This window comes from Trichomycterus rosablanca, chromosome 7, assembly GCF_030014385.1.
Source record: "Trichomycterus rosablanca isolate fTriRos1 chromosome 7, fTriRos1.hap1, whole genome shotgun sequence".
Taxonomy (NCBI): Eukaryota; Metazoa; Chordata; class Actinopteri; order Siluriformes; family Trichomycteridae; genus Trichomycterus; species Trichomycterus rosablanca.
This window is the reverse complement of record NC_085994.1, coordinates 20125610-20138235: the sequence shown is the minus strand read 5'-3', so window position 1 is coordinate 20138235 and position 12626 is coordinate 20125610. Positions and strand designations below refer to the sequence as shown.

Genomic DNA, 12626 nt, shown 5'->3' with positions numbered 1-12626 from the left:
CATAACAAAAGCAAGAAAAAAAAAATTCCTGTTGGTACAACTGATTTAAAAAATGTACAATTGAGAAGTACAAGAACAGTTGCACCATGCAAGATTTTCAAAGTATTCCTGGCCTGCATTCACATGCTAAATGTTTTGTGCCTTGTTCACCATGAGGCTGGATGCATATTGCCTCTTACCTTTTACATAATACACGGCAAAACAGGACTTTATTTAATAAACGCTACGGACCATATTGACAGTTTATTGGGATGCACTTTTGTATGAAATGTATTTTAGTTTAAAACAAGGACATTCTAGACAAGGTCGTCATTTAGAGACGTGAGAAGATCAAAAAATAAAGTGGCTTCATCAAACCTTTAATTTATTAATCTAAGCCTGAATTAAATCATATTGAATTGCTACAAAGGAACAGCATGCAATTCCAGGATGAGAAAATGTGCTATTTAAAATGCAAACCAGGTCTCCACTAGCTCACTAGTCACTATGTCGGATTTTTGGGAAGTAGTGAGAATCAGTTTCTCTCTGCCTTGTCTTTGTTTAGCTTCTGACTAACTCATCTAAATATTTTGTTTGATTGCCAAGGAAGGTCATTGGCAACCTGGGTCAAAGTTCAATCAGATTGATTGAATGCAAAAAAGAATTGTGTTGTACTGTACACACCTGTATATGTCTATATGACAAATAAAGGCATTCTGTTCTATTTTACAATAATAATAAAATCTCAATCATATAATTGTCAAACGTCCCACCTGCCACTGTCCTCAGAGAGAGAACCTACTTTAAAAACTAAAAAACTAAAATTAATAAATAAAAATAAATCTTATAATAATCTTATAATATTTACTAATCAGAAGAGTAACATATGTCATTTAACAATATTCAATATTTAATATTAGCCACGACACCAATCAGCCTAAATAAATCCAGTTTTTTTTAGTCCACCTAATGAACAGAAGCCCCAGGATACGTTCATGCAGGAGCATTATAATGAGGTGGATCATTTGGTCAGTCAGTGAGCAAAAATGTTTCTTCTAGTTACACAAAAATGTCAATTCCAATTTTTCCTCAACACAGCAGAAAAGACAAGGCCTTGTAAACCATAATCATAATTCATGCCTTCAAGCTACACTGATCCTGTCTCTGTCTGCTGCTCCCACTGTGCTTCACTGTAAAAGGTTCAGGTGTCAGAGAGGAAAATCTGCATTTCTTTACCAATCAGACACATCCGGCATGCTGCAAGTTCCCTTCAGGATGTTTAGGAGGACGAACAGAGGACAAATCTTTCAGCGAGAATGTCCTCATAAACAAGGACACCGGTTCTCAAACTGAGTACTTACAGAGTTAACCAGGTACCAGGGTACAACAAAATTAAGTAACCATGCAGGGAACCTCCAGTGTATTATTCACTTATATTCTCTAGAACGATCTGCTGAGAATCAAGTTATAACGTCGATTATTAAGATAGGGAGAAACTATCGAGCCATAAGTGTTGAACATAATGCTGTAGCTTTTAGTACTATCTAGTATACTACTACCACCATCACCACTACTACCACCACCACAACACTATCAATACTATCACTATCACCATACTTTCACCATACTACCACCACCACTACTATAACTAATACTACCACCATCATTACCACTACCTCCAATACTACCATATCACTGCTACCACTATAACCAGTACTACCACTATCACTACTTATCACTACTACCACTTTAAACAATACTACGACTATCACTACTACCACTTTAACCAATACTACCTCTACTACCACCATCACTACTACTATAAGCAATACTACCACTATCACTACTGCCATTTGAATCAATACTACCACCATCACCACTAATATAACCAATACTACCACTATCACTACTACCACTTTAATCAATACTACCACTATCACCACTACTATAACCAATACTGCCACTGTCACTACTACCACTTTAATCAATACTACCACTACCACCATCACCACTAATATAACCAATACTACCACTATCACTACTACCACTTTAAACAATATTACCACTATCACTACTACCACTATCACTACTACCACTTTAATCAATACTACCACTATCACTATTACCACCATCACTACTACTATAACCAACACTACCACTCTCACTACTACCATTTTAATAAATACTACCAACATCACCACTAATATGACCAATACTACCACTATCACTACTACCACTTTAATCAATACTACCACTATCACTATTACCACCATCACTACTACTATAACCAACACTACCACTCTCACTACTACCATTTCAATAAATACTACCAACATAACCACTAATATAACCAATACTACCACTATCACTACTACCACTTTAATCAATACTACCACTATCACCACTACCACTTTAATCAATACTACCACTATCCCCACTATCACTTTAATCAATACTACCACTATCACCACTACCACTTTAATCAATACTACCACTATCACTACTACCACTATAATCAATACTACCACTATCACTACTACCACCATTACCACTAATATAACCAATACTACCACTATAACCAATACTACCACTATCACTACTACCACTATAACCAATACTACCACTATCACTACTACCACCATCACCACTAATATAACCAATACTACCACTATAACTACTACTACTACTTTAACCAATACTACCACTATCACTACTAATATAACCAATACTACCACTATCACTACTACCACTTTAAACAATACTACCACTATCACTACTACCACTTTAACCAATACTACCTCTACTACCACCATCACTACTACTATAAGCAATACTACCACTACCACTACTACCACTTTAATCAATACTACCACTATCACCACTACTACAACCCCTGGCAAAAATTATGGAATCACCACTCTTGGAAGATGTTCTTTCAATTGTTTAATTTTGTAGAAAAAAAATAAATCACAGACATGCCACAAAACTATCATTTCTCAAACTGTCAACCCTCTGGCATTAAGAAACAATAAAAAAAGAAACAAATATAATAGTTGTGGTCAGTCACAATTGCTTTTTTTTAGATCAAGTAGAGGAAAAAAATATGGAATCACTCAAATCTGAGGAAAAAATTATGGAATCATTAGAAAACACTGCACCATTATTACTTTGTTGCACCACCTCTGGCTTTTATAATGGTTTAAACTCTCTGAGGCATGGAGTTAACTAATGACAAACAGTATTCTTCATCAATCTGCCTTCAACTGTCTCTTGCTGTTGCCAGATCAGCTTTGCAGGTTGGAACCTTGTCATTGACCATTTTCTTCAATTTCCACCAGAGATTTTCAAATGGATTGAGATCCGGACTATTTGCAGGCCATGCCATTGACATTATATGTTTTCTTGAAGGAAAGTTTTCACGTCCTTTGCCCTATGGCAAGATGCATTATCATCTTGAAAAATGAAGTCATCATCACCAAACATCCTTTCAACTGATGGAATAAGAAAAGCGTCCAAAATTTCAATGTGGACTTTGGCATTTATTGAAGACCATCTCCCCTGTGCCTTTACCCGACATGCAGGCCCATATCATCAACAACTGTGGAAATTAACATGTTTTCTTTAGGCAGTTATCATCATAAATTTCATTGGACAGACACCAAACAAAAGTTCCAGCATCATCACCTTGCCCAATGCAGATTCGCGATTCATCACTGAAGATCACTTTTATCCAGTCACCCACAGTCCACGATTGCTTTTCTTTAGCCTACTTTAACCTTGTTCTTTTCTTTTTAGGTGTTAATGGTGGCTTTTGTTTGGCTTTTCTGTATGTAAATCCCATTTCTTTTAGGTGATTTCTTACAGTTCAGTCACAGACATTGACTCCACTTTCCGGCCACTTGTTTCTCATTTGTTTTGTTGTGCATTTTCTGTTTTCAAGACATATTGCTTTAAGTTTTCTATCTTGATGCTTTGATGTCTTACTTGGTCTACCAGTATGCTTCCCTTTTACAACCTTCCCATTTTGTTTGTACTTGGTCCAGATTTTAAACACAGCTTACTGGGAACAACCAACATCTTTTGCGACATTCCACAATGATTTATCTTCTTGAAGGAGTTTTATAATCCTCTCATTTGTTTCAACTGACATATCTTGTGTTGGAACCATGATTCATGACAATCTGCTTTGTCCAACAGCTCTCCGAGGTGTAAGCACTCTTTTTAAACTGAAGAATAATTAGCAAATCTAATCTGCTGCAGATGTTTTGTTTCTAAACTGCAAATTACAGAGTGATTCCATAATTTTTTCCTCAGATTTGAGTGATTCCATATTTTTTTCCTCTACTTGATCTAAAAAAAGCAATTGTGACTGACCACAACTATTATATTTGTTTCTTTTTTTAATTGTTTCTTAATGCCAGAAGGTTGACATTTTGAAAAATGATAGTTTTGTGGCATGTCTGTGATTTATTTTTTTTCTACAAAATTAAACAATTGACAGAACATCTTCCAAGAGTGGTGATTCCATAATTTTTGCCAGGGGTTGTATAACCAATACTGCCACTGTCACTACTACCACTTTAATCAATACTACCACTACCACCATCACCACTAATATAACCAATACTACCACTATCACCACTTTAAACAATATTACCACTATCACTACTACCACTATCACTACTACCACTTTAATCAATACTACCACTATCACTATTACCACCATCACTACTACTATAACCAACACTACCACTCTCACTACTACCATTTTAATAAATACTACCAACATCACCACTAATATAACCAATACTACCACTATCACTACTACCATTTTAATAAATACTACCAACATAACCACTAATATAACCAATACTACCACTATCACTACTACCACTTTAATCAATACTACCACTATCACCACTACCACTTTAATCAATACTACCACTATCCCCACTATCACTTTAATCAATACTACCACTATCACCACTACCACTTTAACCAATACTACCACTATCACTACTACCACTATAACCAATACTACCACTATCACTACTACCACCATTACCACTAATATAACCAATACTACCACTTTAATCAATACTACCACTTTAATCAATACTACCACTATCACTACTACCACTATAACCAATACTACCACTATCACTACTACCACCATCACCACTAATATAACCAATACTACCACTATTACTACTACTACTTTAACCAATACTACCACTATCACTACTACCACCATCACCACTAATATAACCAATACTACCACTATCACTACTACCACTATAACCAATACTACCACTATCACTACTACCACCATCACCACTAATATAACCAATACTACCACTATCACTACTACCACTATAACCAATACTACCACTACCACTACTATCACTATAACCAATACTACCACTATTAATACTACCATGATAACCAATACTACCACTACACCACCATTATCAACATTTCATTTTAAATACATTTTATTTAAAGTCCAAAAGTAAAAAAGCAAAAAAAACCTTACAATTGGTAGTAGATTAGGTGGGTAATTGAGGCAAAATGATCATGGTTTGTTAATTTTGCCATGGAAACAGTATATTTGACCGTGTAGTATCTTTTAGTAGTAAAAGTAGTAAAAGATATCAGTATCAGAGTCTCATTTAGCACTGACAGATGTAGTAAAAACTTCAAATTTACGGTTCTTTAAATAAACCAATAAACGTTTCTATTGGCCGCATCTCTAAACTATGCAACCAATAAGGTTGACAATATTCTGATTATATGTAGTACAAAGTATGTGAGATGTAGCTATTTGTAGTTCAATACTTTCTTAGACCATGGTCACAGAATAAGATTAACTTACCAAAAGCACAGCAGATGTTCCATTGGGTCGAAAAAGTTCAATGGACATGTCTGGAAACATACGACCAATCCTGGTTATTACATCATCCACGTACCTGAGAAGAGAGAACACAAACCCAGTTAGCCTTTACTTTCATGCATCTGCTGGAGGCTTAACAAGGGTCAGTAGTAGGGCTGGGTATCGCCACCAATTTCCTGGATCGATTCGATTCCGATTCACCAGGTCCCGATTCGATTCGATCTTCGATTTTCGATTCGATTTTCGATCCAATTTCGATTCAACACATTTAGGCATATTTGAGTTACATTAACAGGTTTTGTTTACATATGTACAGATGTTCAGAGAACGAATGTGATAATTGTACAAAGAACACTCATTATTAAAAATATTTGTGTATTTTGTTTACATAAATAATTAATCCAAAACAGAAAACAGTAACATTTAACAGCCAGGTGTATGTTTACATTACATTTACAATGTTGTAGCATGTCAGACAAATGAAATAATAATAAAAAATGAATGTTACTGTTTTCTTCCATTTGTCTGACATGCTACAACATTGTAAATGTAATGTAAACATACACCTGGCTGTTGTACAGCTTATGCCAAGTTTACACTACACGACACTCTGATTAACACGTGGTCACTGTAATGTTCACACTACACGACTGATCGGCGATGGGGAGTTTTACACTACACCATCTATCACCAGGGGGAATCACAGGCGAGCTTCTCTGGTCTCCAAAACTACGTTTTGTCACGAAAACACACGTGAGAAGTGATGAAAGGTTTAATGATACCACGTCCAAACATGCACATCAACAAGTAGCGAGCAATCAAAGTTTGTGCGCTGATGAAATAAATTAATCTGAGTGGATTTGGCAACACGAGCAGCATGGATCGTTCTGTAGTGAGTTGGAGGTTAATAAATATTTTGTTTTGTAGAGAACGATCTCGCGTGTGCTGATGTATTCTGATAGAAACTATATTGCGCTCCACCACCTGTTTCCAACCTCTCCCCTGTGTTTCCCCTCGCTGTTTCTCACATTGATTGAGAGCCGAGTTTTGATCGCAGAGCGAACACCGAGTTCCTCCCGAATCCAGAGCCAAGCGAAAATCAGTGCAAAAAGTTGTGTAGTGGTCATAACTTGAGCTTCTGCCATGCTAAACTGACGTGCAGGTCAGATCTCGTTGCATGAAAAAACAGTGGCTGGTCACGCGAAATTAAAGGGGGTAACAATAGTAATAGATTTCCGTGTGCACCGTAAAAAGTGCCGTATTTAAAAAATCGATCTCGCATTTATATGAATCGATATCGGATCGTTCAAATCGAAAAATCGATTTTATAAACCCACCCCTAGTCAGTAGTATATTATTTTTTTCATAACATATATACACACTGAGTTAAAAAAATTAAAGGAACACTTAAATTACACATTAAATAAACTGTGTAACGTGTTGGGAACTAGATAGATAGATAAATAGATGGATTCAACTTAATAGTCATTGCTTAGTACAGTTACAAGGCCAGGTATCTTGAGGGATCTTCTCCCAGACCTGAATCAGGGCATCATTAAGCTCCTAGATAGTCTGTGGCACAACTTGGTGGCATTGAATGCACTGAGACATAACATCCCAAAAGTTCTAAGTTGGATTCAGGTCTGGGAAACATAAGGGTGAGTCAATGGCATCACAGCCTCCATCCCAAGGTCCACTGCATCAGTATAAGGTCTGACGATGGTTCTGAGGATTGTATTTAGGTACCTAACAGAACTCAGGGTACAGTTGACTGCCATGTAGAGGTTTGTGCATCCCTCCAAAGATATGCCTCCCCAGACCATCACTGACCCACCACCAACCAGGCATGCTGAATGATGTTGCAGGCAGCATAATGTTCAGCATGTTACGTCCTTCACATGCTCAGTGGGACGTAGAAGTAATGAATTCCTGAGTCCCGCCCTGACTCCACACATTGATCTAGAGCTGGAGACTTGGACTATTTCTTTCTCTTCTTTTTAGTCAGTTACAGTAGAATAAATTGATCTACAAGTGCACGTGAGGATGTTGTATAACACAGACCTTCAGCACAGCTGTGAACATCAGCAGATAAATGACCACTCGCATTCATGAATGTGTAATTTATGTACAACATGTCACAGCAGCAACAAGCAAGCAAAATTCTGTACCAGAAAACTCAGGAAATGCAGAAATACACTATGTGGCCAAAGGTATTTGGACACCTCTTTTATTTGGTGCATAAAAATAAACACTCCACCTCAAAGAATGGCTGTGGAACATGTCGTGCTAAAAGCTGAGAAACTTTAATCATAACTGTTATTGAATGCTGTCTTTTCTTTTCAACATACCAGTTCACCAAATTGTCAACCTTTACTACTAAGTTCCAAACTGCGCCTGTATGTAATATCAGCAGATTGAGTTTTAGATAGATCAACAAGCAAGGGGATTCGAACCCTGGATCAAGTGTGGTAGTGGGCTAGTGTAATTCACCACTGTGCCATACCTAGGATGATTATCATTATTATGTTTACAGGTGGCTGTTTGATGTTAAATGTTCTTTATTATTATTGTTATTATTTTTAAGGTGGCTTTAAAATGTGTTATTATTATTATTATTATTACTACTATTAAAGGTGACTGTTGGATGTAAAATATTCAATTATTTTTTCAGATGGCTGTTAAGTTTTATTATTGTTATTATAATTATTATTAGTAGTAGTAGTAGTAGTTGTTTTTAACTGTTAGATGTTAATTGTTATTTATTTTTTTATAAATATTATTATTATTGTTATTATAAGTCGGTTGTTGGATGTAAATTATTATTATACTTGTTATTATTATAGGTGGCTGATAAACGTAAAATGTTCTATTATTTTTTCAGATTACTGTTAAAAGTTTATTATTATTATTACTATTATTCTAATAGGTGGCTCTTGGCTGAAAATTGTTTTATATTATTTTTTCAGATCACTGATATTATTATTATGATTGTTATTATTATTATTATTACAGGTGGCTCTTGGCTGTAAAATGTTTTATAATCTTTTTTAAGATCCCTGATAAAGTTATTATGATTATTATTAATATGATTGTTATTATTATTAAAACTATTATTATTATTATTATTATTATTATAGGTGGCTCTTGGCTGTAAAATGTTTTATATTATTTTTTCAGATCACTGATATAATTATTATGATTATTATTGTTATTATTATTATTGTTATTATATATTATTATAGTTTAACTGTAAAATGTAGTAAAGTAGTAAAAAAAATAAAGTTTTTATTATTATTTGTATTATTGTTATTATTTTGGTTTAGATGACTGCAATTCTTAATAAACAGAGGAAGAAGATCATCAATAACGGCTGTGTTTAGTGTCTCTACCGCTGTGTAGCTTGTGGTGTAGCTGGTAACATTTCTGTAAATGATATCTTCATCGTAGCTCAGCTACATTTATGAGTAGCGTATAGTTTAGCTTAATTTCATTTTACAGCAGCTTGCGCAAATCTGATGACTTGTTTCATCAGGAAACTCGAGCTCAACCTTCACTGTTTCGAGGACAACAGACATTTAAAACCCCTGCCAGCCTTGTTGAACTCGCTCGTTAGACATCGGAACACAGAGAGTAGAAGAATCGAAGCCCTGAGCCACCCCCGAGTCAGCAGAACCGCCACTGAGAAGAGTCCTCCTCCATGTATTGGCGGGTCAATGCTAATAAGGGTTTAATGAAAATCTCCTTTGCCATCAGCTATCAATAGACTTGAGGGACTGGTTCCATGCACAAAAAAGAAAAAATAATTCATTACAGAAGTGCTGGAGAGGAGGTTGGTGGGGGGGTGGAGGGATTAGTTAAAGAAGTCATTTGAAAGTTAGAGGTGCACTGAAAGTCCACTTTCTCTGCACTGTCAGTCTAATATAATACAGAAAGTGTACAGATGTGAATGCACACCGACACTCAACCTGAGGTGAAAATATAAAGAGAATTATGAGGGAGGAATACTTAATAATACTCAGCTGAGACTTCTGATCCAGCGCTATACTGCAGCATTAACAGCAAGTAGTATACGATCGGTAATTGCTGACCATTTGGCACATTTACATACATAATATATAATTAATATTTTATTATCTAATAAAAATACAATAAATTAAATTCATAAATTTAATGTCAATGTTTAATGCAAAAACAATGGACATGTGAGCATCGGAACTGGACCACATAGCAATGGAAGAAGGTGGCCTGGTCTGATGAATCTTGTTTTCTTTTACATCATGTGGATGGCCGGGTGCGTGTGCGTCACTTACCTGGGGAACACATGGCACCAGGATGCACTATAGGAAGAAGGCAAGCCGGCGGAGGCAGTGTGATGCTTTGGGTAATGTTCTGCTGGGAAACCTTGGGTCCTGCCATCCATGTGGATGTTACTTAACACTTGACACGTACCACCTACCTAAGCATTGTAGCAGACCATGTACACCCTTTCATGGAAATGGTATTCCCTGATGTGTGTGACCTCCTTGAGCAGGATAATGCGCCCTGCAAAAAAGGTACCGGAATGGTTTGAGGAGCACAACAACGAGTTTGAGGTGTTGACTTGACCTCCAAATTCTTCAGATCTCAATCCAATCAAGCATCTGTGGGATGTGCTGGACAAACAAGTTCGATCCATGGAGGCCCCACCTTACAACTTACAGGATCTGCTGCTAACATCTTGGTGCCAGATACCACAGCACACCTTCAGGGATCTAATGGAGTCCATGCCTGGACGGGTCAAGGCTGTTTTGGCAGCAAAAGCGGGACCAACACAATATTAGGAAGGTGGTCATAATGTTTAAATGAGTTCATGTGTGTTTGTTAGAGATGAAAAAGGCTGTCATATCACTTTATACAACAGTTAGTTCCGACCTTGTCTGATTGGTTGAGAAGCGTTCTAACTGTGCTGATATTCGTGATAACAGAACGGTCTTTTCACACGACAATGGTATTACTCCGCTGACGCATTGCCAGTAACGACAAGCTTCATGCACACAAACGCGCACGCAGGCGACACAGACTTTATTCCCGATTACGTTTTAAATCCGTTATCTGATATACAATCTAGTGCACTGTGTAGGAAACATAAATCCGCGATCTGATACACAATCTAGCGCACTGTGTAGGGAACATAAATCAGCTGTCTAATATATTGTCTAGTGCACTATGTAGTGAACATGAATGCATTATCCGATACACAATCTAGTGCACTATGTAGGGAACATTAATGTGTTTGTAACGCGAACAGTTAGCTTAATAGCCCAGTTAGCAGCTCCTAAGAGTTCGGTTCTTGACTTTTTCTTCTTGTTGTTCTTACCTCCCTAAAATGAGTTTTTGCAACTTGGGATGTCTGCTTTGTAGTGTTAAACTTTATATTCGTTGTGGAACTACTTTTTGGCGGAAGGTATTGTCAATATTAAAGCATATTTATTATGAAATTCAGGGCTTCTTTGATTTATTTTCTTTCTTTATTTTGTAAAAACTGTTGTATAAAAGCAATAGAACACTTGAGGTCATGTGTTATTCGCGATAACACACTCCCTCTCGTGTTCTATTGCTTAAATATCCATTATTTGGACCAGATCTCATCCTCTCATCAATATCTCAATATTCATTACACATGAAGCTTTGTGCAACAAACAAGTTAGGGTGACCTTAAAACTCAATTCTTGATTCATTTATTTTCCTATGAAGATCACATCTGCACGTAGTTAATATTCTGACGTGCTATTGTCAGATCATTGGCAACTGCGCATCTTAAAGGTAATCAAATGGAGTGTGCAATAACACCTCAATCGGCAGCACGGAGGGGAGCCAGCCAAGTTACAAGACCGGACACGTTTTAATATCCCACTGCATCTCGCCACTCAGGTGTGAAATCGGCATAATCTCCATGTAAAAGCATGGCAACACGGCTTTCAATGCCTTGATTTTACAACCACAAATCAAAAACACAGTGTTCCTTACATTTACTTTTATTTGATTGCAGACAGGATGAACCTGAGATATTTCATGTTTTGTCTGCATAACTTCATTTTATTTGTTAATATACATCCATTCCTGCATTTCAGGCCTGCAACACATTCCAAAAAAGTTGGGATGGTAAAGCATTTACCATTTTTTTTTTAATTTACTATTTTTCCCCACTTTTTTCCACCAATTTTTATCCCCCAGTCTAGTCGTGTCCAATTTACCCTGAATGCGTACTCTATACTGATTCGACCCTTCACCCCTGACTGAGGACGCCTCTCAACTGACATGCGCCCCCTCCGGCACGCATAGTCAGTACGGATTGTGAAATTTTTCACCTGCACGAGTCGAGTTCATACACTTGACGGGCACTGTGCTCGGAGGGCCACACCCCCACCAGCGTTTTTCCTCAGCCCTGTGCAGGCGCCATCAGTCAGCCAGCAGTTGCACCAGTTATGAGGACCTATGATCCGACTTTCTTTACCCTCTAACCCTGGACAACAGCAGATCGTTGTTCGTGCGGCCGCCCAACCCAGTCAGAGAGGCAGAGCTGAGCTTTGATACAATGTACTCGAAACCCCAACTCTGGTGAGCTAGCGTACTTCACCACTGCGCCACCTGAGCGGCAAGCATTTACCATTTTGTAATGTTGCCTCACTCCTCACAACACTATAAAACACATTTGGGCACTGATGATACCAGCCGATAGTGTCACCACAGACTTAATACACACACTTAATACACA

General features: G+C 37.1%; 1 protein-coding gene across 2 annotated transcripts in view; it reads right to left on the bottom strand.

The window, feature by feature from the left end:
• Positions 1 to 12626, bottom strand: part of med27 (mediator complex subunit 27) — a 128638-nt gene that overhangs the window by 60602 nt on the left and 55410 nt on the right. For both annotated transcript variants that reach the window (XM_062998486.1, XM_062998487.1), the window contains exon 4: positions 5855 to 5948. In XM_062998486.1, the coding sequence (XP_062854556.1) occupies positions 5855 to 5948 (94 nt within the window). The remainder of the gene's footprint in view (positions 1 to 5854; positions 5949 to 12626) is intronic.